The sequence below is a fragment of the Cervus elaphus genome, chromosome 33 (genome assembly GCF_910594005.1).
Source record: "Cervus elaphus chromosome 33, mCerEla1.1, whole genome shotgun sequence".
Taxonomy (NCBI): domain Eukaryota; kingdom Metazoa; phylum Chordata; class Mammalia; order Artiodactyla; family Cervidae; genus Cervus; species Cervus elaphus.
In genome coordinates this window covers 2,292,577-2,319,451 of record NC_057847.1, presented here as the reverse complement: position 1 = coordinate 2,319,451, position 26,875 = coordinate 2,292,577, and the positions used below count along the sequence as shown (strand labels likewise).

Sequence of the window (26,875 nt, the reverse complement as noted above, 5' to 3'; positions counted from 1 at the left end):
TGTCAGCTGAGGCTGCCCTTAGCTCCTCGAGGCCTCTCTGGTTATGGCCTTTGGATCTAAATCTCAGAACCAGCAATGTTATATGGAAGTCTCATGGTGGGAATTCTTCCACCCCCTTGGATCTCTCACACTCTCTACCCTGGGTTCCCTCCAGCTCTCCTCTGGGATCTCTCCTACCCCTGTATTGCTGCAGCTCCCTGGAGTCTCCCGGATCTCTATGACTCTCCCTCTGAGGCTTCTCTTCTGCTTCTAGCTTGAGAAAGTTCCCTACTTTTAAGGGTTCACGTGAGTCAGTTGCGCCCATTCAGATAATTCAGAGTAACCCCGCATCTCAAGATCTATAACCTGAAATACTTCTGCAAAGACCTTCTTGCCATACATAGTAACATAATGACATAAGCACATGTTCTGAGGACTAAGGTGTGGGCTTCTCTATGGGGCTAGGGGGTATCATCATTTAACTACCTGGAACAAGGCAACATCTTATAGTCTGGACTGTCCACCAATCAGGGTCTATGCCTAATTTTTGCCACCCTAAAATCTGTCCTGCCCAAGCAGTTTGAATGTTGGTCTGCCATGCCCTCCCCTGCTATGGGGCAGCTATCCCTCCCCTTGGTGATGGGCTTGCCCCTCCCGACCTCCCACCTCTATTGCACCCTTCCTAAAATTCTGGGTGGGTCCATACACTTTGAATTACACTGAGGTACAGGAGGATTGTCATGAAATGGACCATCAGAAACACAGTGAGCACAGCAGACTGGGGCTTGGGCTTGTGGGGTGCAGAGCTCTGAGGAGACCCTGAAGATTTTTATTAAGCTCCTAAGATCCAAAGTCTTATATTATTGACATGTCAAATATATTTCATCCTTAGAGCAAGCATGTAAGTGGATATGGTGTGCTATTTCAGGAGTTTTCATGGAAACTAGGTTGAACTCTTATATGGAATAAAATCAGGAAGAGTGAAGTTAAACCGTGAGCCTTTGCCCTGCCTACCTATGGACCTGGTGGTTGTGTTGGATGTCTGTGTATTTCAGGACAGTGTAAGGACTAAGTGGGGGGGGGGAGGGACAGGATAAACCTCATAGGTGACACAGCTTATCATTTATTCCTTACCTCTCTCCATCCTCCGTATTCCAGTGTGGAGTTCTGGGCCAACATAGCACCTTGGGGCACAGCTTCCTTGATCCTCACCCTCCTGCTCTGCTGTCCAGTATTAAAAAGCCATCTCCTCAGGCCAATAAGGGCTGTTAGCAGTTGCAGATTTGTGTCTCCTAGTTCACAGTCCTCAGTGATGCACAATGCCAGAACTGAACTAACTTGGCTATGCCTGGGTTCTGCACCCATCCCCAAACACTGACCTCTGTGGTTAGTGGATAAAAGATCCCAAAGGGCTTCACCCAGTAGATTCTGCCTTTCCCTGATCCCATCTCTCTGTTGAGTGTCAGGCTTGAGTCATATCCCTCACTGAGGCCACACTTGTATATACGTGTGCACGTTAGTCTCCCTGAAGATCATGCATTCTGTCAAAAAGGCCCACCCAGAGAAGCATTATATTATCCTGATTGCTTACATCCATCTTTCCATACACACAAAGGATTTCCTGGTACATGTCCTGACCTGGAGTGGTGGTGGTTTTCATTTGAGATGAGAACCTACTTGTATTTCTCATGGTGAATCTACTTTCATTTTCCTCTGGAAGATATATGCCACCATGTCCCATGGTGATTTGCTAGTTCTCCTTAGCATTTCTTCTTTCCTATCACATTCAACAACAATAGCCCTATTCAAAAATGAACACTTACAAGCAATGAATTTATCTTCTGTTTGCTGGTGTTTTTTGTGTTCCCTGCAGATATTCGCACAAGCAATCACTTTCATAATGAACTATAATCATCAAATCAAAAGTCTGTGTGATGGTTCAAGTATTACAGAACAAAAGAGAATAGAAGTCTACCTCCAAGATGAACTGAGATTTTATTATGCTTTTTGAATTTTGATTCTAGGTAATGGGACACTGATTGGAGCATCAGCAAATGTGGTTTGTGCAGGAATTGCAGAACAGCATGGATATGGATTCTCTTTCATGGAATTTTTCAGGTACTTCAAAAATTTATTTAAATTTTCTGTTTATATAGTCCCTAAGCTTAAGTAATTAAAAATAAGCCACACATATTTAATATAAGTATGTTTTATTAGTCAGCAAGACATTGGTATTTTATGCTGTTCTTTTGAACATTCCAATGGGGATTTGTGCCTTGACTGTCCAGGTTGAGGGTGCATAATGAGACTGTGACATCCTGTATGGCATTACCTAGTGAAAAAATTCATGATTGAAAGGATCTAGGAATATTGAAGACTGGGGGCAGCCTGGGAGCAGGTACCTCTCAGGAGCATAGCACAGAGAGGAGTCCCTGGATGGCGGAGTGCAGCTGATGCCAGCTCCTGCAAAGGAGGATCTGCTCTGAGGGAGCTGGGCTTGCTCTGGGGTCCCAGGCCCTGCCTGCTTGTTTTTTTATGGCACCCCTGCAATTTGGATGCAGGAACTGGGTAAAATAGTCATTGGTGGTGCCTGTAAAATAGTGCTGCCAAAATGAACTGAAATTTATTTGGGGGATACAGTAGGGGCTATCTCATGGAGGCATGCATCCACATCATCTAGGCTGAACCCAACTTTTGATTTCTAGAAATAAGAGACAATTACCTTTATGGAGATATAAAGCTCTTAAGGCCACATTCTTTTGCAATAATATAATTATGAATTCAGATCTCACAGTACTCTCCAGACACCAGATACCATAATCCACTTCTCTGTGTTTCAGGCTGGGCTTTCCAATGATGGCTGTCTCCTGCATGGTGGGGATGTGTTACCTCCTTGTTGCTCATGTCGTGATGGGATGGAATTAGTAGATATACAATGTATGAAGACTAAGGGAAACTTGACCCATCATCAATGTCAGTAGAAAACTGCCACAAAACCACTCTTTGGAGAAAAAAAGGTGCTTACCATGGGGGTGCTCTGGAATGGAGATTTTGCTATCTACATTCTTATTTGGGTGAAGCTGTGATAAATACAAGATAACTTACCCAAGATTCTACTATAGGAAAATGTGTATATTTCAATATATATCTTGCTCTGTTCTATAGGAAAAGACACAAAAGGCTTGTGTTGTTTAAATGTCACTTCTCCTGAAGTGACTGCTTTCCTTCACATTTAACTTCACATATAATTCCTTCACATCTAACTTTTTATGTTAAAATATTAAGAATTCAAATTGTGTATACTCCTAATGCATACTTTTCTTGGGAAGGGCATACAATTTGTAAGGAAACATTAAAAATATTTAAAACATACTGCCCCTTGAGAAAAGGTCTTAGAATTGGTTAGTCTCTTAGTTTTCGGTAGAGGAACTGTTGATCTTGTCCACATAGGTCTGCTCCTGTGGATACAGCAGGACAAGTAGAAGGAGAGTAAATCTGAATGGGCAGATGGAAGATACTTAGCTCTGTACACCATTTTCGTTCTTCAGCAAATGAAAAAAATGTTCATGTCTGCAATAAAAGAAACAATGAAAGTGCCACCAGATTTTCTATCAAGTTTGTCAATTCTCCTTACACTGTCTCCAAAATTAATAGGTAAATGATCCAGTACCTATTAAATCCTATTTCATAATGACAGAAAGAGACAGCACTGAAGGAACAAATGGCTTTTCTATGAATGTTGAAACGGCAGAGTTAAACATTGTTCTGATGCCTCATGTATAAACCCTGAAGGTCCAAGGACCATGGGGACACACAGTCTGAATTCAAGATAAAGAGTGTTCTTCTACTGCATATGAAGATCATGTCCTTCTTGAGTTGCATTAGAAGCTATGTGCAGGTTTGAAAAGCACCTCTATCCAGATTAAGGCCATGTGCAGGCAGGGGTGGAGGGACAGGTAGCCAAGCAACAGATACAACTGCCATGGGAATTGGAATCACTTCCTCTTGCAATTTGTGGGTGCCTTGCAGATCTTGGGCCCCAGTCTCCTAAACACCACATAACAGAAGACAATGTGCATGCCTAACTTTATGGATCAGTTGGTTAGAGGATATTTGGTTTACAGCACACAGTTCAACTTTGTCTGGTGGCAATGTTTCCCACAATAAGGTCTTCAATCTGTAGAAGGGCCCAGTAGCAGCCAAGAGCTGCTTTTACAGTGAAGACTAGTAGTCAGAATGGGAGGGTGTGGACCTTATCCAGCCATTCATGCTCTGCATTGTGATATCCCCATTGAGGTCAGCCAGAGACACTGGGACTCCTTCAATGTGCTATGCCATTGAGAAGGCCCAATTGGCAAGGCAGCTTGCTTGACAGCGGGGCCTGCTGTAGGAATTTTATTTGGTTGAGTGTCCCTCAAAATTTGCAGCTTCAGGAGGTCATCTGGTAATGGGTTGGAGTAGCTTCTCCAATGTGTTATATGTTTCCTACAAGATTGAAAATGGACCTCCAAGAATTGTATTTTTTAATTTTTGTGTGTGATTAGTGCAATTTGTCTCTCACTTTGCAGGGTAATTTTAAGTCACTGATTGGTATTAGCCTTTAAATTTTCCATTGAGAAAGGAAATTGAGATGGTGTATTTTTTTTTTGTTTTACTCTCTTGGTATGGATGAGAAGCTTCCTAATATAAAAGAGAACAAATTTGGAGTGTCTGACAGTTATTTATCATATTACCTATCCCAGGACTCACTCTGGAGCTGGGGAAATAACCTCAAGATGGGTCTACTACTTCATAGAATCAAGTATTGTATGAGCCTAGACCAAGAATGCACCCACCATTTGACCTCTGTAGGCTGCTACTCTGTATAAGGAACTAGAGGGCATTTGGGTCACTGAGAATTACAGAAACTTAATACTAGAAAAGAAAATCTCTTTTCATCAATGTACAAATAACTGTTATTGTGGTTGTTCAGTTGCTAAGAGGTGTCTGACTCTTTGCAATCCAATGAAATGCAGCATGCCAGGCTTCCCTGTCCTTCAGTATCTCCCAGGGTTTGCTCAAACTCATATACATCGAGTTGGTGATGCCATCCAAACATCTCATCCTCTGTTGTCCCCTTCTCCTCCTGCCCTCAATCTTTCCCAGCATCAGGGTCTTTTCCAATGAGTCAGTTCTTCTCATCAGTTGGCTGAAGTATTGGGGCTTCAGCTTCAATATCAGTCCTTCTAATGAATATTCAGGGCTGATTTCCTTTAGGATTGACTGATTTGATCTCCTTGCAGTCCAAGGGACTCTCAAGAGTCTTCTCCAATACCACAGTTCAAAAGTATCAATTCTTTGGCACTCAGCTGTCTTTATGGCCCAACTCTCACATTCATACATGACTACAGGAAAACCATAGCTTTGTCTATACAGACCTTGTCCGCAAAGTGATTTTTCTGCTTTTTAATACGTCATCTATGTTTGTCATAGCTTTTCTTCCAAGGAGCAAGCAAGTCTTTTAATTTTATGACTGCAGTCACCATCTTCAGTGATTTTGGAGCCCAAGAAAATAAAATATGTCACTGTTTCCATTATTTCCATTATTTCCCCATCCATTTGCCATGAAGTGATAGATCAGATGCCATAATCTTAGTTTTTTGAATGTTGAGTGTTAATTTTTCACTCTCCTCTTTCATCTTCACCAAGAGGCTCTTAGGTTCCCCTTCACTTTCTGCCACTAGAGTGGTGTCATCTGCATATCTGAGGTTGCCGATATTTCTCCTGGCAGTCTTGATTCCAGCTTGGGATTCGTCATGGTGGGTTTTTCATTGATGTATTCTGCATGTAATTTAAATGTTGTCATCTCTAAGTGTTGTCAGTGAAGCAGAAGTAGATGCATTTTTGGAATTGCTTTGCCTTTTCTATGATCCAGTGGATGTTGGCAATTTGACCTCTGGTTTCTTTACCTTTCCTAAATCCAGCTAGTACATCTGGAAGTTGTCTATTTACATACTGCTAAAGCCTAGCTTTAAGGATTTTGAGCATTACCTTGCTAGCATGTGAAATGAGTGCAATTGTATGGTAGTTTGAGCATTCTTTGGCATTGCCTTTCTTCAGGATTGGAATGAAAAATGACCTTTTCCAGTTCTGTGGCCATTGCTGAGTTTCCAAATTTTCTGGCATATTCAGTGCAACACTTTAACAGTATCATCTTTTAGGATTTGAAATAGCTCAGCTGGAATTCCATCACCTCTACCTAGCTTTGTTCATAGTAATACTTCCAAGGCCCACTTGACTTCACATTCCAGGATGTCTAGCTCTAGGTGAGTAACTGCATCATCATGGTTATCCAGGTCATTAAGATTTTTTTTGTACAGTTTTGTGTTTTCCTGTTACCTCTTTTTAATCTGTTCTGCTTCTGTTAGGTCCTTACTGTTTCTGTCCTTTATTGTGCCCATTTTGAATGAAATGTTCCCTTGGTATCTCTAGTTTTCTTTAAGAGATAGATTGTTTTCCTCTATTTCCTTGCATTGTTCGCTTAAGAAGGCTTTCTTTTTTTTTTTTCAAGAAGGCTTTCTTTTCTCTCCTTGCTGTTCTCTGGAACTCTGCATTCAGTTGGGTGCATCTTTCCCTTTCTCCTTTGCCTTTAATGTCTCTTCTTTTCTCAGCTATTTGTGAGGCCTCCTAGGAGAACCATTTTGTCTTGTTACATTTCTTTTTCTTTGGAATGGTTTTGATCACTGACTCCTGTACAATGCTATGAACCAACTCATTGGAAAATACCCTGATGCTGGGAAAGATTGAACACAGAAGAAAGAGGGTGACAGAGAATGAGATGTTTGGATGGCATCACTGATTCAATGGACATGAATTTGGGCAAACTCTGGGAGATGGTGAAGGACAGGGAAGCCTGGTGTTCTGCGGTCCATGGGATTGGGAAGAGTTGAATATGACTTGGTGATTGAATGACAGACCCTGTGATGAAAAGGATATCTTTTTTGGTGTTAGTTCTAGAAGGTCTTGTAGGTCTTCATAGAACTGTTCAACTTCAGCTTCTTTGGTATCAGTGGTTGGGGAATAGATTTAGATTAGTGTGATGTTGAATGGTTTGCCTTGGAAATGAATCGAGATCATTCTGTTGTTTTGGAGATTGCACCCAAGTATTGCATTTTATACTCTCTTGTTGACAATAGGGCTACTCCATTTCTTCTAAGGGATCCTTTCTCACAGGAGGAGATATAATGGTCATCTGAATTAAATTCCCCCATTCCCATCCATTTTAGTTCACTGATTCCTAAAATGTCAATGTTCACTCTTGCCATCTCCTGTTTGACTACATCCAATTTACCTTGATTCACCGACCTCACATTCTAGGTTCCTATGCAATATTGTTCTTTACAGCATCAGACTTTACTTTCACCACCAGACACTCAACAACTAGGAGTCATTTCTCTTTGGTCCAGCTGCTTCATTCTTTCCTGAGCTATTTCTCTGCTCTTCTGCAGTTGAATATTGGATACCTTCTGACCTGTGGGGCTCATCTTCTGGTGTCATATCTTTTTGCCTTTTCATACTGTTTATGTGGTTCTCTAGGCAAGAATGCTTGAGTGGTTTGCCATTCCCTTCTCCAGTGGACCATGTATTGTCAGAACTCTCCACCATGACCTGCTCATCTTGGTTAACCCTGTATGTCATGGCTCATGGCTTCACTAGTTACAGAAGGCTGTGGCCCATATGATCATTTTGTTTAGCTTTCAGTGATTGTGGTTTTCATTCTGGAGGCCGTGAGATTGTAGTTCTTGCTTTTTCTGTCTGCCCTCTGATGGATGAGGATAAGAGGCTTGTGCAAACTTCCTGATGGGAGAGACTGGCTTTGGGGAAAACTGGGTCTTGCTTTGGTGGGCAGGGCCATGCTCAGTAAATTTTTAATACAATTGTCTGCTGATGGGTGATGGGGAAGCCCAAGATGGTGGAATAGAAGGACATGCACTCATCCTTTCTTGCAAGAACACCAAAATTGCAACTAGTATTGAATAACTATTGATAGGAGGACGTTGGAACACCCCTAAAAAAGATACCTTACATCCAAGGACACAGGAGAAGCCACAACAAGACAGTAGGAGGGGAACAATCAAATTGAAATCAAATCCTATACCCAATAGGTGGGTGACACACACTTTGGAACAGTAATTCCAAAGAAGTTCTTGCTCTGTTATGAAGGTCCTAGGCCCCTCATCAGACTTCCCAACCTGGGGATTTGGCAAAGGGACTGGGAATCCCCAGGGAATCTGACATTGAGGAACAGAGAGATTTGATTACAGAAACTCCACAGGACTGGGGAAAGCAGACACTCTAGGAGAGCAGAAACAAAATCTTGTGTGTACCAGGACCCAGGGGAAAGGAGCAGTGACCCCACAAGAGACTGATCCAGATCTACCTGTGAGTGTTTGAGGTGTGGGTTGGCAGTGGCCTGTCACAGGCTCTGGCAGCAGCAGTTCTGGGAGGCGCGTATTGGCTTAAGTCCTTTCAGAGGTTGCCTTTAGCCCTACCATAGAGCTTGTAGACTTTAGGCTGGGTCGCCTCAGGCCAAACAACTAACAGGGCAGGAGCACATCAGCAGACAAGTTCCTGTTAAATGGCTGCAAATGGCTATGCTCTTTTACCACACCTTCCTCCGAAGAAGATGTGAGATCACAAGCATGTCCTCAGCTGTGCTGAAGAATTCGATCTCAAAGGAATATGGCCTCCCGTTGAAGAATACACTTAGGTCTAGGAAATGGCTGAGGTCATTAATCCTTCTTAGGATCCTTGATACTTCTTATCAGATCCAGATTCCATCCACTTTTATGTGTGAAGCTACCCATGTAATTCATTATTATGAACTCTATGATCAACTTGCCTTTTGGCATACGTCTCTGAAGCTCACTGTGGTCAATGTGCCCGCCCTGACTGTGACAATGAAGTGCTTCCCAATGAAGTACCTCTTTTGCCTTGGGATCACATTATCACCATTGGGAAAAGAGGACTCACTTCCATTACTGTGTCCCCTACTCTCAACAACTCTCCAGAGCACAGTCATAACAGAGGTTTCCATGGATGCTGTGTCTTCCTCTATGCCTTGCCACGCCTGATGCCTTCATGAAGGAAGTGGCCTCTGGATTCTCTGGCAGAGAATGCATGGAGCAGTGGGGTAGATCAGACACAGTCAGTCCAAGCCTTTGGATTCCTTTGTATATATACCAAGAACTAACCAGCTGTACCTAGAATTTACACCTCACTAGGGAAATAAAATAGTAGTCGTTTTCAGGCTTCACAGGCAAAAGAGCAGAGCAGGCCTCTGATCTTGCTTCCAACCTGCCTGGACACTGCCCAGGCTGGGAGTGACCAGGAGAGACTGCCTGATGTTTGTGTAAGACTTGTAGTACCATAGATAAGATGGGGGAAGAATTTCGAGATTGTTGAGCCCCTGGAGGGGGCCTGGCCAACCAAGCCCCAGACTTAACAACATTCCAAGTTTTACAAGACAAAACAAACAACATTAACATGAAACCAGGCTTGCAGTTTGGTCACAGGTTGATGGTGATATCTTTGAAGTCTCACCCATGGAGTAGATGCACTTCCTTGGAATCTTTTCCCAGTTGGGACTCCAGATGTGCTGTGACACAGGACTTCCCAGTGCTGATTCAGTCTGCGTGTTGGTCAAAACCCAATTTGGTGACGTATTCTCTGCTCTTTCTCTCTCTCTTTTCTTTTAATGTTAGTATATTTAATGCAAGCTAGATAATTCTCTAATAAATATTTGTATTATTTATTTGTATATAGCAAGTGGATTATTTTGTTAGCAAACCCTTTAAACATGAGACAAAAGTGAAGACTTTGGCAAAATACACCTCTTGCAAGTGCTCAACCCAACACATTTAATTTCAAATTCCAAGTAAGTGTTGACTTGTTGAAGCATTATACTTCATCCTTTATTGTGTGATATCCACAGACTCCAATTCCTTATGTACTCCCTACACAGAGTGGGAACTTTTTCAATAAGCAAGATAGTTTTTCTTGAAGTAGACTTTATACCTCATTAACAGGACATACTAGTTTCTTAGACCCCTGGAGAAATGAGGGGTTTGGGGCATAAGTCTTGAGGCAAATTCATATCATCTTGGGAAATACTAAATCAAGTGAGCCACAAAATGGTTGTTACCCGATGAGGCTGCTCTCCTGTACAGTGCTGAGGGAGGTCCAGTCAGAGGTTTTTGGTTCAGTGTTCTCAGGTAGGTCTGAGTTTAATTACATATCTTTGCCCCACTATCAGGGTCCCACTTCTTCCCCACCAGCATCATTGCCAAATCTCATAGTCAGGCTCTGAGCCTGGGCCTCACCAGATATGCTGGCTCCTTCCAAGTTGCCTTCAGAGCTTTCTGACCAACCACTCATGCTATCAGTTGAAGACATTATCCTTGGCTTTCAGTTCCGATACTGTTCCCTGTTTATCTGTCAGAAGCCATGTGATTCCAGACACCTTGGTGATCAATGTCCATTGGACACTGGGGTCCAATGTCTTGTCCTCCTGCTGACCTTCAGGGATAGCAATGCTGCTGTAGCCATGAGCAGCATGATTCCATTCCCTCCAGAAAGGAGGTTAACCCTGCCTCCCTCAGAAATGTGAGGAAAATAGTTCCGATTGTTACTATGTGAGTTTATTTCCTGGATCCACTTAGGTTATGGATTAGGCAGGGAACAGAGAGCACAGTCAAACTGCAAAGTATGAGAAGAGTTTGATGAAGTGATTCTTTGCAAAGTATGGGCACAGTATTAAGAAACTACAAAGGGGAGTGAAGTGCCTGCAGCTTGTAAGGGTGAAATAGCATTATCACTTCCTAAAGCTGTGTGAAGAGGGCCTCCAGACAATATGTGGTCAAATGATACAGCAAACTTGCAGTCTGCAGAAAAGAGGAAAAGAAATACCAATATCAACCCCCTTTTCTTCTAGCTCCTGCCAGCAATTTCCGTTGGCCAAACCCAACCGGAATTATAGGGTGTTGGACACCATTGATGTTGCCTATGTCAGCCAGCTTCTGGGCCAGAAGCAAGATAGAGAAAGGAGAGGTGAGCCTATGGGTCAGAGGGAGGAGCTGCAGCTCACTTAAAAAGTTCATGTTTCTTTGCTCTGGGAAGATTCCATGCCTCCTTTCCTTCAAGACCTCACAATTTATCAACTCCCATTTGCAATTTTACTCCATTGAGTTCATGGAAATCCTCAAAAAAGAACCTTGTCATTAGTAAATTTACAAATTTATTTCTGCAGCTGGATCCAAATTTCTGTCCTATCAAGTAATAGCAGTGCCTCTGGCTTCATCAAAGGCCTCGTGTGCACTCTGAATCTTAAGCCCTCATTTTTTCAGGAGTTGTACTTTTTCTGAAAAGAAACTGCTCTCCTCTGCATCATCTACCACCCCATTTCCACCCACATACAGACATGACTTGGTAGGCTTCATTCATTCATTCATTTTTTAATTTAAATACATTTATTTAATGTTTTTTTATGTTCCAGGCAATGTTTCCTGGTTCTGAAGTTGGGAAAGTAAAAACAAACAAAAAATTCTGACCGTATGGAGCTTCCATTTAAGACTATCTTAAAAATAGTCATCTTCCTCTAGCCACCACACCGGTTCCTAAAACTTTCTGAAACATTTTCCTCTGTGCTATTTACATCTTTTCTTTTCCAATTCACTCACTTTTTATTACTATAAATAATTCAGGCATAAAAAATTGGAAAATATAATGATTATCTATGTATGTACTACCCATCTTACTTGAAAAAAATACTGCGTTTAACCCAAGATTACTCTCTATCCTTCTCAATAACATCACCCTCCCCAAACCAGAGGTAACTATAAGCATAGATTTGATGGTTTTGCTATACTTTATGTAATCAAAATTTCCCATGTTATTACATGGTCTTGATCCCATGTCAACACCAAGCCTCACCTGTGCTGGTGCATTAGCTCTGCTGGGCTCTCCTCTCTGTAGGTGAGTGACAATCACTTACTGAGTTTGTTCTTTGTGCTGGACAATCTTCTAGACACCTGCCCTAATGGTGTTTGTCTTCAAGAGAGGCAAAAAGTAGATTAAATAAATGTTCAGGCAGAGGTGAGCTCTGGGAAGAAAGATGCAGTCAGCAGTTTTATCTAGGTTGGTTGGGGACAGGACATCTGGACAGAAACAAAGTGAAGGACCAGATGTGGAAATTTCTAGAGAAGGAAGGAGCAGCCAAGTCCTCAGGAAGTAAGCCCCCAAGGCAAGCGTATGTTGGAGTGTTCCTGTCATAGCAGAGTGACTTTAGGGAAGAGGAACCCTGGGTCTGACCCTGCAAGATGTAGGCCAAGCAGAGGAATTTAGATATTGGTTCATTGGAAGAAAAAACTAGATGAATGAATGGAATGTTGAAGGGAGAGGGTCAGTCCCAGCCATCCTAGAAACATGTTGCTATCTCCCTTGCTGTAGCAAAGGCAAAAATGTTGGGCAAAGTAGGGAGACTGATTTTTTTAGGTTATTGCAATGAAGAGAACACACCAGATCCACAGATCAACATCTCAGAAGGGTGGACTTGCTGCTTTCTGTGAGGAGTAAACAAGCTAGAGATGAGGTGATTTGTAACTGGGGTTGTTTCCTGAAAGGGGACATCTCAGTTATTATTTTAGCCAACTATGAGAAGCAGTTTTAATTACTGATCAATCATGAGATGAAGAACAGGAAGTTGGAGTCTCTGTGTTTGCCCTTGGCAGTTGCAACTGTATAACCACAGGACCTCAGGTCACCCTGTTTCAAACATTCAAGTAAAACCCACATTGCAACTGAGAATATCTCAATATAAATATAAATATCTGAATACAAAATGTGAATTTTCACTTGTTTTGTCCAGTGGGAAGCTCCAGCTCTCAAACCCTGGTGAGGGTCCCAGTTAATGGAGGTGAGATATACAGTGCTGCCCACCACTAGTAATGGTCTGCCCACTGCAGGCTGCACCCACTGCCTCCCCTGTGGGGTTGGAGTAGCTAAAGAGAGCTCAAGAAGCAAAGCATTGGTCCGAACACTACTTTATTCACAGAGGAGAGACTCAGCAAGAACCAAGTCTGGTCTGTGGTATACAGTGTCTCCTGATCTCCTAATGTCAACACCAGGTGATGGGTTGCATGCTTCCCTCCCTGCTGCAGGCAAAAACCCTGTCTCCTTCCTACAGGGGCAGATAAACTAGTGGGCTGGACAATGTTCTGGGCCTAGGACCCTAGAGGTGCAATCCCAGGAAGGGGTGACAGACCCCATGATAGTTGCTTCCCCAACCAGCCTCTTAAGAGAAAACCAACAAGAGCTAGTACAAAGTCCACAGCAGAACTTCTGAGAAGCAAATCCTTTTGTCTTCATCCCTGTCCCTGTCATTAGCACTGGCTGGTTCTTGAGCTCTCTCTTCCTCTCAGGCCCCAAAATGCCCCACACTCAGCTCATTCCCTCCCTACCCACCTCAACTTTCTTGGATTTATCTTCCATCCTCTTCCAGTCTTACATTTTCAGTGAAAAAATTCCCGCAGTCTTTCCTTTGTTTCCTTTACATGTTGCTGGGTTGTTTTTTTCTTTTTTACACCTCATTTATGTAAACTTATGAAAAGACCACCTTTTCCCTCCTTGGTGGTCCTCTCTCAGAGATGCAAACAGTCTCAAATGCCCAAGGTAAGGCAGGAAGAGGATTAGAACACTAGAATGTAATCCTTGTTTTTAGTTTTTCTTCCCACATCACTCTGGACTTTATTTAGTACTAAGGGACACTAAAATAAGTTGCAGATGTTGTGGTGTGAATGAGCAAGGGGGTTGGTTTTTACTGACCTTCTGTCTCTTTCTTACCCTCTTTCATGATTCTGCAGTGGTAGGAAATCAAAGAAAACTTTCATAGAGGAAATGCTTCCAGGGAAGCATTTGTGAAAAGGGAAGCCACTGGTAATATAAAGAGTAGAGATCTCACCAGTGAAAGGCAACATCAGTAGACTGGCAGTAGAGAGACATCTGGGGGCAGGGGTGCTGGTGTTGGGAGGGAGGGAGCCTCCTGAGACCAAACAGAAGTTGGCCTCCTTCCCCCCACTGTGGTCAATGAAATTCATTTACCAGGCACTATCAGGAAATAAAGTGGGCCTGAAGAACAAAGGGTTTTTGGTTGAAATCCACTGTCTTGATGGTGATGGAACTCCTGGCCTTTGCCTATGAACATCAGAGTTTTAACTACTGAACAATTCATAGACCCCTAGACTCCACAGTGCTTTTAGACTTGACATACGGCAGACCACCTGTGACATATGCAGACTTGTCCTCAACCCATTGTTGCTGCTCAGATATAAGCTTTGTAGAAAGATGAAGGAGGGCAAAATCTGAAAGCTCTTCAGAAAGCTCTCTGCCCTGGTGCTCAGGAAACCAGTATTGATTTCTTCTTGCCAGTAGGAAGAAATAGAACTAAGAGGTGGCAAAATGAATCATTTTGGAGTGTCTATTTTGAGGACACTTTATTCTGTGGGTGAATTAAGAACAAGATTTGTGATGAAGTGCCTAATCTAATACATAGCACCATGAGGTGTGTACAGATGAAAGAGGAGCCGGTTAAGTCCTGTGCTCTAGGAACTTTCACAAAGAAGCCCATATTTCATCACTTTCTCCCTCTTCAATCTCTCCCTGAGGCTGCCACTAAGTGTTGGCAAGTTCTCTAATGCAATTAGACTACTGAGAGGCCCTTGCATACAGCCTGGCCTCAAAAAAAAAAAAAAAAGTGTTTGTGGTTTAATATATCATTTCAGAATTTGTTATACACAGGCAACCCAGATAAGTCTTCAGTTATCTTAATTATAATCATTATTTTTGGGAAAAGAAATGGCCAGTAAAAAGACGTTTAAATCATTGTTGAATGTCCAGTCAGTTGGAAAAGGTAGCTTGGTCCAGATGCACATCTGTGGCTCTGAGTTTTTCCATATGATGATAAATTTTTATCATGTAACAATAGCAAACAGTATGCCATTTAAAACAATTTATGTAAGATATTTGAGTAAAAGTAATTTGAAACAACTCATAGTGATGATGCTAAACTTTCCCTAAGTCAGTGCTCCTGGAAACTGTAAAGGTTAGGAAACTTCCTTTATGTTCCTAGAAATGATTTACTGATCCCCCCACCACCTGCCCTATATGACTTAGGCAAGACTCATGGATGCTCCCTATTATTTATCTAGAGTGAGGCTACACACAGACCTTCTAAATTCCCATTCTCATAAATGATTAGCTGAATTGACTGTATTCACTCACCAATCCAGGGAAACGGCCTTCCTCCAAGACCCCTCAATATGGGCTTACTACGAGCACTGCAATGTAAAACAGCCCTCCTTAATACCCACCTGGGAACATACTACTCAACTATGGGATCACACCACCCACTCAGAACAGACCCTGTTCTTTCTAGCCTTATTCACCCCTCCCTATGACAGAAAATCCCCTTCTGACTCATCTTGAGAGCCTTGCAGATCTGATGGTCAAAGTGCTCCTACTGTTGTACTAGCTCTTTTTTCTATGGCAAAATCACGTTCCCCTAATGAAACAGCATGCAAACCCCAATGTCCCCATCTTTTGAAGTAAAAGCTTTTGCTTTAGTCTCTCAGGCCTCCCCTGAGTCTCAAAAGTCTGGATCAAGAGTTAATGATTGGAAGAATGTGAGCATATAGTAACAACAACAACAAAAAAGCAGTTGGGCCAGGAGAACTGGTAACAATTTAAAGAATAGATCAGCCCCAGTCAGCCAGCAAGATGGATCTGAGACTAACTTCTGTCTTCCATACTCTTGGTTGATGCCCTCTCCATCAAGAAACCTTTCTCTACTCCATACTCCAAAGTTTCAGTTTGTTTGGCCTCCCATGAATCAGGCACATAAAGTTGTTTGACAACAATTTCTGGTGAGTCAGCAGGAGTCTGTACCCATGGCAGGTCGACCCTAATCAGCAGGCATCTCTTTCTTAAGTCCTTACCAGCTTCCAAGGCCTCGTTTTACTATGGGGAACTTGGAGGAGCTATCCCCAACAGGCACCCGCAGCCTCAGCAAGCCTTTGGTTTTGTTCTGGTGTAGGCTGCTCTGGGGTACAGAGGAATCCCATCCTCCACCTCCATCTGGGCTTATTCTCCTTTGAGAACTGAACCCATACAGGTTGCTTCTCTTCTGGGAACTGGGCCAGTTTGGTTTGTCTAGAGGTCTCCGTTTGTGAGGGGGATTGGAATTGTTAAACCTTAACTGTGTGGCAGTAACTGTCATTTAAGTGTGTGTGTGTTCTTATACTTTGACAAAATGGGAAACCAGACCTCTATTCTGTCTCGCAGTCCCCTATGGTGTACAAAATGTGGAAATCGTCAACTATGCTCCTACGAAGACAAAAGATGATTTTCAAAAAATTAACACCACATGGTAACAATATACTTTAGACTGGAGAAAACTACCAAGATGAAACTCTTTTGACATTCCAGAACTGAGTCTTCTGGCATATACAGCTAGAGAAAGTTGACTTGATAAATTTCTCTTTTTTTCAAAATTCGAACCCTGAGAGAACAAAAGCATTCCTAGGATAAAGCTTGATATAACTTTATATAACTCTTATCAAGTTCTTAAAATGCAAACATTGCCACTTCTAGCTATATTTTTGCCTCAGTGTTCAAGAGGAAAAGGGAAATCTCTAGTTAAATCATCACAGAGTATAATACTCATGAAATATAGAATTTTAAGTCCACTGCTGACATGTACAATGATTGAGTAACAATTTGGTATAACCTCAAATGTAAAATGTAAATGTGTAGCCTCTAAAATGTTTTCCCATCAGCATACCTCTCAGCTTGTTCAACTTTGGCTTAATTGATTAGTGGAACCAGGAGAAATATCAATAACCTCAGATATGCAGATGACACCACATGTATGGCAGAAAGTGAAGAAGAACTAAAGAGCCTCCTGATGAAAGTGAAAGAGGAGAGTGAAAAAGTTGGCTTAAAACTCAACATTCAGAAAACTAAGATCATGGCATCCAATCCCATCATTTCATGGCAAATAGATGGGGAAACAATGGAAGCAGTGAGAGACTTTATTTTGGGGGGCTCCAAAATCACTGCAGATGTGACTGCAGCCATGAAATTAAAAGACACTTGCTCCTTGGAAGAAAAGTTATGACCAACCTAGACAGCACATTAAAAAGCAGAGACATTACTTTGCCGACAAAGGTCAAAGTTATGGTTTTTCTAGTAGTCATGTATGGATGTGAGAGAGTTGGACCATAAAGAAAGCTGAGCATCTAAGAATTGATTCTTTTGCACTGTGGTGTTGGAGAAGACTCTTGAGAGTCCCTTGGACTGCAAGGAGATCCAACCAGTGCATCCTAAAGGAAATCAGTCCTGGGTGTTCATTGGAAGGACTGATATTGAAGCTGAAACTCCAATAGTTTGGCCATCTGATGCGAAGAACTGACTCATTGGAAAAGACCCTGATATTGGGAAAGACTGAAGGCGGGAGGAGAAGGGGATGGCAGAAGATGAGATGGTTGGATAGCATCACCAACTTGATGGACATGAGTTTGAGTATGCACTGGGAGTTGGTGATGGACAGGAAAGCCTGGTGAGCTGCAGTCCACGGGGTCGCAAAGAGTTGGACATGACTGAACAACTGAACTGAACTGAGAACCTAAAACAAAGAAAAGACTTTTAAACTCAAGTGAGTAAACTTATTACAATTGTAATTTTCAGTTTTGCATTTGCCGGATGAGTTGCCACAACACATGATTCCCTGTTCTTTTTTTGTGTTTAATTTTTAATGGGAGGATAATTGCTTTACAATATTGTGTTAGTTTCTGCCAACACCAACATGAATCAACCATAGATATGCATATGGCTCCTTCCTCTTGAACCTCTCTCCTGCCTCCCATACCATTCCACCCCCCTGGGTTGTCACACAGCCTGGATTTGAGCTCCCTGAGGAGTCCTAGAGCAAATTCTTTGGCTCTCTATTTTACACATGGTAATATAAACCTTTCAATGTTACTCTTTCAATTTGTTCCTTCTTCTCTTTCCCCTAGTGTTTCTACAAGTCTGTTCTCTATGTCTGCGTCTCCATGTTGCTCTGCAAATATGTTCATCAGTGCCAATTTTCTAGATTCCATATATATGTGTTAATACACTATATTTTTCTCTTTCTGACTTCACTCTGTGTAATAGGCTGTAGGTTTGTCTGCCTCATTAGAACTGACTCAAATGCATTCCTTTTTATAGCCAAGTAATATCCTGGTAGCTCAGCTGGTAAAGAATATGCCTGCAATGCATGAGATCCCGGTTTGATTCCTGGGTTGAGAAGATCTGCTGGAGAAGGGATAGGCTACCCATGCCAGTATTCTTGGGCTTCCCTGGTGGCTCAGCTGGTAAAGAATCTGCCTGCAATGCAGGAGACCTGAGTTTGATCCCTGGGTTGGGATGATCCCCTGGAGAAGGGTATGGCAATCCACTCTAGTATCCTTGCCTGGAGAATTCCATGGGCTATCATAGGGTTGCAGAGAGTCAGACATGACTGAGCAACTTTCACTTTCACTTTTCACTGCAACTTCTTTATCTATTCATCTGTCAATAGACATCCAGATTGCTTTCATGTCTTGGCTATTATAAATAGTGCTGCAAAGAATATTGGGATACTTGAGTCTTTTTGAATTATGGTTTTCTCTGGGTATGTGCCCAGTAGTGGGATTGCTGGGTCATATGGTAGTTTTATTTCTAGTTTTTTAAAGAATCTCCACAATTGTTCTCCATAGTGGCTGAATCACTTTACATTCCCACAACTGTGCAAAAGGGTTTCCTTCTACATTCTCTCCAGCATTTAGTTTTGATATTTTGAAGATGGCCATTCTGACCGGTATGAGGTAATACCTCATTTAGTCTTGGTTTGCATTTCTCTAGTAATGAGTCATATTGAGCATCTTCTCATATGTTTATTGGTCATCTATATGTCTTCTTCAGAGAAATGTCTATTTAGGGTCTCCTGCCCACTTCTTGATTGGGCTGTTTGTTTTTCTGATATTGAGTTGCATGAGTTGCTTGTGTATTTTGGATATTAACCCTTTGTCAGTTGTTTCATTTGCTATCATCTTCTCCCATTCTGAGGGTTGTCTTTTCATCATTATAGTTTCCTTTACTGTGCAAAAGCTTTTAAATTTAATTATATCACATTTGTTTATTTTTGTTTTTATTTTCATTACTCTAGGAGGTAGGTCAAAGAAGATCTTGCTGCAATTTTTGTCAGAGGGTTCTGCTTATGTTTTCCTGTAAGAGTTTTAAAGTTTATGGCCTTACATTTAGATTTTTAATCCATTTTGACTTTATTTTTGTGTATAGTGTTAGGAAGTGTTCTAATTTCATTCCTGTACAGGTAGCTGTCCTGTTTTCCCAGCACTACATAATGAAAAGGCTGTCTTTTCTCCATTGTACATTCTTGCCTCTTTTCTCAGAGATAAGGTGCCACTGGGGCACTGGTTTATCTCTGGATTTTCTATCTTGTTCTATTGACCTATACTTCTGGTTTTTGTGCCAGTACGATGCTGTCTTGATTGCTGTAGCTCTGTAGTGTAGTCTGAAGTCAGGAAAGTTGATTCGTCCAGCTCTATTTTTCATATGATTGCCTTGGCTGTTCTGGGTTTTTTGTGTTTCCATATAAATTATAAATTTTTTTTTGTTTTGTTCTGTGAGAAATGCCATTGTTAATTTGATAGCAATTGCATTGAATCTGTAGGTTGCTTTGGGTAGTGTAGTCATTTTCACAGTATTGATTCTTCCAGTCTAAGGTCATGATATAAATATATCATTGATCCATCTATCCATCTGTTTGTGTTATCTTTGATTTCTTTCATCAGCATCTTATAGTTTTCTGCCTACAGGTCTTTGTCTCTTTAGGTAGGTTTATTTCCAGATATTTTATTCTTCTCATTGAAATGGCAAATGGAATTGTTTTCTTAACTTCTCTTTCTGATTTTTTGTTGTTAATATATATGAATGCAAGGGATTTCTGTGTATTGATTATGTATCCCAAGACTTTACTAAGTTCATTGATTTTCTACTAGTAATTTTCTGATGGTATCTTTAGGATTTTCTATGTATAATATCATGTCATCTGCAAACAATGAGTTTTGCTTCTTCTTTTCCATTCTGGATTCCTTTTATTTCTTTTTCTTCTCTGATTGCTGGGTAAGGACTTCAGAAACTATATTGAATAATAGTGGTAAGAGTGGGCATCCTTATCTTGTTCCTCATCTTATGGGAAATGCTTTCCATTTTTCACCACTGAGATTAATGTTTGCAATGGGTTTGTCATATATGGCCTTTATTATGTTGAGGTCTTTCCATGCTCATTTTATGAAGACTTTTTTTTTTTGCCATAAATGGGTGTTGAATTTTGTCAAAAGCTTTCTCTTCATCTATTGAGATTATCATATGGTTTTTATCTTTCAATCTGCCTATATAGTATCTCATATTGATTGATTAGGGTATGTTGAAGAACCCTTGCATACATGGGATAAACCCCATCTAATTAAACTTAAAAGTCTTGCACAGCAAAGGAAACTATAAACAAGATGAAATGACAACCCTCAGATGGGAGAAAATAATTGCAAATAAAGCAGGTCAATCTCCAAGATATATAAGCAGCTTATACATCTCAATATCAGAAAAACAAACAGCCCAATAAAAAAATGGACAGAAGACCTAAAGAGACATTTCTCCAAAGAAGACATGCAGATCACCAATAAATACATGAAAAGATGCTTAACATCACTCTTTATTCGAGTAGTGCAAACCAAAACTACAATGACTTATCACCTCACACCAGTGAGAATGACCATCATCAAAAAAATCTACAAACAAGAAATGCTGGAAAGGGTGTGGAGAAAAGGGAGCCCTCTTGCCCTGTCATGACTCTGGTGGCTCATACAGTAAAGAATCTGCCTGAAAGGCAGGAGACCCGGGTTTGATCCCTGGGTTGGGAAGATCTCCTGAAGAAGGGAATGGCAACCCACTCCAGTATTATTGCCCAGAGAATCCTGTGGACAGAGGAGCCTGTCAGGCTACAGTCCATGGAGTCACACAGAGTCAGACACCTCTTGGCAACTAACACTTGCACTTGCACTCTTGATGGGAATGTAAATTGATACAGCCACTGTGGTGAATAATACGGAGATTCCTAAAAATACTAGGAATGAGACTACCATATGACCCAGCAATCCCACTACTGGGCACATACCCAGAGAAAACTGTAATTCAAAAAGACACATAGATCCCAATAGTCATTGCAGCACTATTTACAATAGTCAAGACATGGAAGCAAAGTAGATGTCCGTTGACAGATGAATAGATAACGAATTCATGGTACAAATATACCATGGAATATTACTCAGCCATATTACTCAATATTACTCACTCAGTTGAACTGAGTGAATGAACTTAGGGCCTGTTATACAGAGTGATGTAAGTCAGAAAGAAAAAAAAACCAAATACTATATATTAACACATATATATGGAATCTAGAAAAATGGCAGTGATGAACATATTTGCAGGGCAGAAATAGAGAAACAGACGTAGAGAACAGACTTGTGGACACAGCAGAGGAAGGAGAGGATGGGGCAAGTTGTGAGAAAAGCATTGAAACATATGCATTATCAAATGTAAAATAGATAGCTAGTGGGAAGTTGCTGTATACCACAGGAAGCTAAACCCAGTGCTCTGTGATACCTAGCAGGGTGAATGCAGGGGTGGTGGGAGTGAGGTTCAGGAGGGAGCCATATGTACACTTATGGCTGACTCACACTGTTGTACAGCAGAAACATATTATGCAATATTATAAAGCAATTATCCCCCAATTAAAAATAAACTTTAAAAAACAATGTATAGACAAAAAGCTTTGCTTGTAATTTGAATGGGATTGCAATGAAGCCTGTATATATTGATTTGGAGAGAACTGATATTTTAACAATATCAAGTCTTCTGATCCATAAAATTAAAATCCCTAGCTTCTTTTCATCAGAGAAGGCAATGGCACCCCACTCCAGTACTCTTGCCTGGAAAATCCCATGGATGGATGAACCTGGTGGGCTGCAGTCCATGGGGTCACAAAGAGTTGGACACGACTGAGCGACTTCCCTTTCCCTTTTCACTTTCATGCATTGGAGAAGGAAATGGCAACCCACTCCAGTGTTCTTGCCTGGAGAATCCCAGGCACGGCAGAGCCTGGTGGGCTGCCGTCTATGGGGTGGCACAGAGTCGGACACGACTGAAGCGACTTAGCAGCAGCAGCAGCAACAGCTTCTTTCTTAATGGCACTGGTGATAGTCTGCTCAGCCATGCCCAGAAAGGTGCTGCCCATTTCCACCATCAGATTCTCCACTGAATCTTTAGCCTGTTAGGCATAGAGAACTTCAGCTTTTCTCAGAATAAAATTCTCCTTGATAAAATACCACAAATAACTGAGCAGAAGGCAAAAGTTGGAAATCTTTAGATGTGTTCCCATTTGGGTACTGAGGACCAGAGGTGATTCCAAGAAAGCAGTACTTATCTGAAGCAGAGGAATACAGCTGTCATGCTTTGGAGCTGGTCAGGAAGGGAATCACCGTGCTTTTCACTCATTTAGCAATTCCTCCAAAATATAAATAAAGAAAAACATTATGCTGATGGCTTTATTCAGTTATATTTTTATGCATGAGAAGGTAATTTACACTCATACCAGCTCTAAAATATCTAAAAAAAGTAAGGATCATAGAATTAAAATATGATACATCATGAACACACAAAAGTTATTTAGGGAGAACACAACCTGTCTTAAATCAATAAATTCATAAATTATATTTTAAATTTATTCTTTCAGAACTTCAAGTAATATTTACTAGTTTTAGATTTTGGAATAGATGTTTCCTTGAAAAACTTTCTTCACAATATTTTTTTTTATTATTGACTTTACAGTTAGCCTCTTTAACAGATATACATGATGATATTAGGCATTTGAATATTTTACAAACTTCTGTTTACTTCATATAACACATCACCACAGGCTTAAGCTTTCCAGTAGCAAATAATTCTGCTTGTTGATTTTCCTCTAATCAGAGATTCAGGGACTCAGCGACCTTCAGCGTGCCAATTTTCCATCCTCAATGTATAGCTTCAACTCAGTGTTTTCCTTACATTTATTCCCCTCAGTCATAAAGAAGAATCATATGACACATCATGGGGCACATTGTCATGACCTGAACCTGTACACGGCAAATAACACTTCCACATCCATTTACTTGCTGAGAACTTAGTCACTTAGTGCTGTGTGCTTGGTCACTCCGTTGTGTCCAACTCTGTGACCCCATGGACTATAGCCCACCAGACTCTCTGTCCATGGGGATTCTCCAGGCAAGAATGCTGGAGTGGGTTGCCATGCCTTCCTCCAGGAGAGCTTCCTAACCAGATATTGAACCCAGGTCTCCCACATTGCAGCCGGATTCTTTACCTACTGAGCCACCAGGGAAGCCCAAGAATACTGGAGTGGGTTGGATGGTTGGATGACATCTCTTCTCCAGGGGACTCTCCTGACACAGGAATCGAACCGGGGTCTCCTTCATTGCAGGTGGATTCTTTACCAGCTGAGCTACGAGGGAAGCCTTTGTTGAGAACCATTTCAATGTACCCTTGCTTCATAGCTCCAGAGGATGTGGGGCACTTAAGGGCTGCAGCCGTGGCATCACAAAGAGCTCACCTCTTGAGGAGAGCCCTTGGTCCATTGGACCTGCTTGTTCAGGGAGGTGGGTTTCAGGTGCACTGTCCTGGGACTGCCCACGGCCACTTGTTTGTGCAGGGACCTCAATAAGAGTCCTGGCCACTCCTCCTACATATCCACATGCATCTGCCCTCATTAGGAGGCCTGTGAACCTGGCCTTCAGATTGTACCAGCCTAGCTAACATTGTTAACCAACTCTTTCAGGTTCTGAAGATAACAATTTTGAAAGCCACCCCTACCCCAGCAAAATCACTAATCATCAAGGAAATGCAAATCAAATTAATTTTTTCAATCAATATTTGGCCAGTGATCAGTCTTACTATGTGCAATGATAAAATGCAAAATCACAATAAAATTTTCCAGAATTTATATAATTCTGATTTTAACCGTTATCAGTTTCATTTTATGTGCATGCTCTTAATTAGTATTATTCACTTTGTGGTTTCAGAGTCTCCATAGAGTATGTATTTGTTGTTGTTCAGTTGCTAACTAATGTCTGACTCTGTGACCCCCATGGACTGCAGCATGCCAGGTTCCCCTGTCCTTCACTATCTCCCGGAGTTTGCTCAAACTCATGTCCACTGAGTCAGTGATGCCAATGATGTCAGTGATGTCAGAGAAGGGCCAAAGGGCTATTTCTTTGTGAGCCAAACTTCAGCTCGTCAAGTTTCATAAAAATCCCTCTGTTTCTAGCTGCTGTGAAAGGAATGTACAAGCTAAAGGGAAGCAAGTCTGCCTTAAGCTGTGATGTGCGTTCCAGAGCGGATGTCCCTCCATGCTGTGTGCTGCCCACCAGGTGGCGCAGTCCACCGCGCAAGGCCCAGTAAGGAGGCCCAGCCAGAAAAGGGCCTTTTCCTCAGCAGGTGCAGACGTTTCTACTTCACTCTGTTACAGCAGGCCTGCCACAGCATGGCTCATGCTCTCTCAGGACTTTTTTCCAGACCTGAAAGACTTTCTCACTTCACAGTCTAATGGACCAAGAACCCAGCTCTTGAGGAGTGTTCTCATCCTCCTGCCCTGCTTCCTCTTGAAATCCATCCTCAGTGAAGGGTAAACCTACGAATCAGACCACAGTTCACCCAGCAAAACTGGAACCGTTTCTGGCCTCTCAGCGTGGCTGAGCTTATTGTCAGTATTGTCAATAAGCTTTGTCTTAATATCAGTAGCTCCACTTAAGGAAATTGAACTAAGACAGCTGTTCCACACTTGAGAGGTTACAATTGTGACAAAAAGGAAAAGCAAGATGTTCATTTTTAGTAAAAATATCCAGGATATAAACGTTCATCTATATTTTAAGTAGAAAATTAAGAATCAGGATTATGGATTCTCTTAAGAGAATAATTCCTGATTTTAAACAAAAAAGCCAACTTAGCCATTTTCTCTATCTAGCTATTCATCCATCTATCCATCCACCTAATGAACTAACCAGTTGAGAACCCTTGACTTACCTGACTCTGAAAAGAACAGAAACTGAAAAGTAAGCTGCCAGCTTTTTCTACAGTGCAAGGAGAATTTGAAGGTAAAATATATTTTCCCTCTAAATGGTACCCTGGATATTCAGAATGATCATTAAAAAGTATAAACTTCCCAGGAGACAAATGAGGATCCTGGACTCCTGGTTGGAAGAGTCACATAAATGTGTCATGGATTTCTACCTCTCTCCTGCTATTGAGGAGAGTAGATAGAGACAGTCTTCCTGGGCCATTATGTCAGAGCTGCCCGCACCACAGAGAAGAGCTTTTTCACACCCCGGTTTTTCTCACTCTGACAGGGAATGAGGGGTCCTCCCTTTGGAGAAAGCAATAACAAGCTCTCTCCAATTCTGGGTTGTTTATAGAAGCCACTCTTTCCTGTCCAGGTTTCGTTCTCACCCAGTCTACCCTTACATCCTAGAAAACTAGGGTCTACCACAATGCTATGTGTATTCTCACCGAGGACACACAGGTGCACTGAGAGAAGGAACAGGAAAGTCACAGGGATGTATGCCAGTCACGTGATTTCAGTTCCCTGACTGTTCAGACCTTTCAACCCATCCCTGTGTTAGAGTTTCCTTCAGAGCCAAACCAAGCACCTGGAGGGGAGGTGCCCTCTTGTACTTCCAGGCCACATCACAGTTGCCCCTTTTCTAGCATGAAAACAACTGAGTGTAATCTTGGCTGAGAGCATTGAAAAGCAGGTTCTGAATGTATTTCCAATCTCTGCTGTCTTCAAAACCCACTCTGGCACAGGTAGCTTTTATATCGCACAAGCAATATGTCCTGTGACAGACCTTTCTATTAAATTGAATAGCTAAAAGTAAGCTTCATAAGCACAGCCTTTTCCATTTCACCTGGACTGTCTGCTCTTGGAAAAGGAAAATGAGGGGCTGTGTTTCTTCTACTTAGAACTGTTGGGCTAACTCTGACCTCCTGCCCAGCAACTGGATCTCTGCAGGACCCCAACTAGGTATAGTGAATGTCTGTAGTCACAGAGATGGCTGAAATGCCCAGCAGTTGAGCACTGCCAAGCTAAGTAAAGGTGCTGTGCTTGGAAATGTCTGCCCCCTTTCAATGGAATTTGTAGAATGATGTGCAAGTAAATGTTTAATAACTAACTTTCCAGAAAAAATTATATATACATTAGTTAATTACAAGTAATATGGTTTATTACATATAGAGTATAAGACAAGAGGGAAGGGGGTAGAGCACAACTTTTGAAAGAATGACATAGCTCAAGGACATAAAATAAACTGATTAGAATCAAATGGGTCTAAGATGGCAGACAAGTCAACTTCAACTAGACCTTAATTCTCAATCAACAAGCTAAATGACACACCCAGAGGTGCCATGACAACTCCAAGGCTCTGTCTAAAGACCAAAAAGTGAGCAGTGGCCCAATTCCTGAAAATCTCCACACTTTCCCCAGAATAGTTGGAATAATCCTCCCACACATTATCCTATGAAATTACCCAGCCCATAAAAACTAACCGTGCCACACTTTGTGGCCACCACACTCACCCTCTCTGATGGCCCACTCTGTCTCTGGACTGTTTCTGAATAAATTCACTACTTACCTATCACCTTGTCTCTCACTGAATTC

General features: G+C 41.7%; 1 protein-coding gene across 2 annotated transcripts in view; it reads left to right on the top strand.

Annotated features, from left to right (window-relative positions):
- Positions 1-4,685, top strand: part of OCA2 (OCA2 melanosomal transmembrane protein) — a 256,559-nt gene extending 251,874 nt beyond the window's left edge. For both annotated transcript variants that reach the window (XM_043894730.1, XM_043894728.1), the window contains exons 23-24: positions 2,004-2,097; positions 2,820-4,685. In XM_043894730.1, the coding sequence (XP_043750665.1) occupies positions 2,004-2,097; positions 2,820-2,904 (179 nt within the window). In that variant the 3' untranslated portion in view covers positions 2,905-4,685. The remainder of the gene's footprint in view (positions 1-2,003; positions 2,098-2,819) is intronic.
- Positions 4,686-26,875: the final 22,190 nt, after the last annotated feature.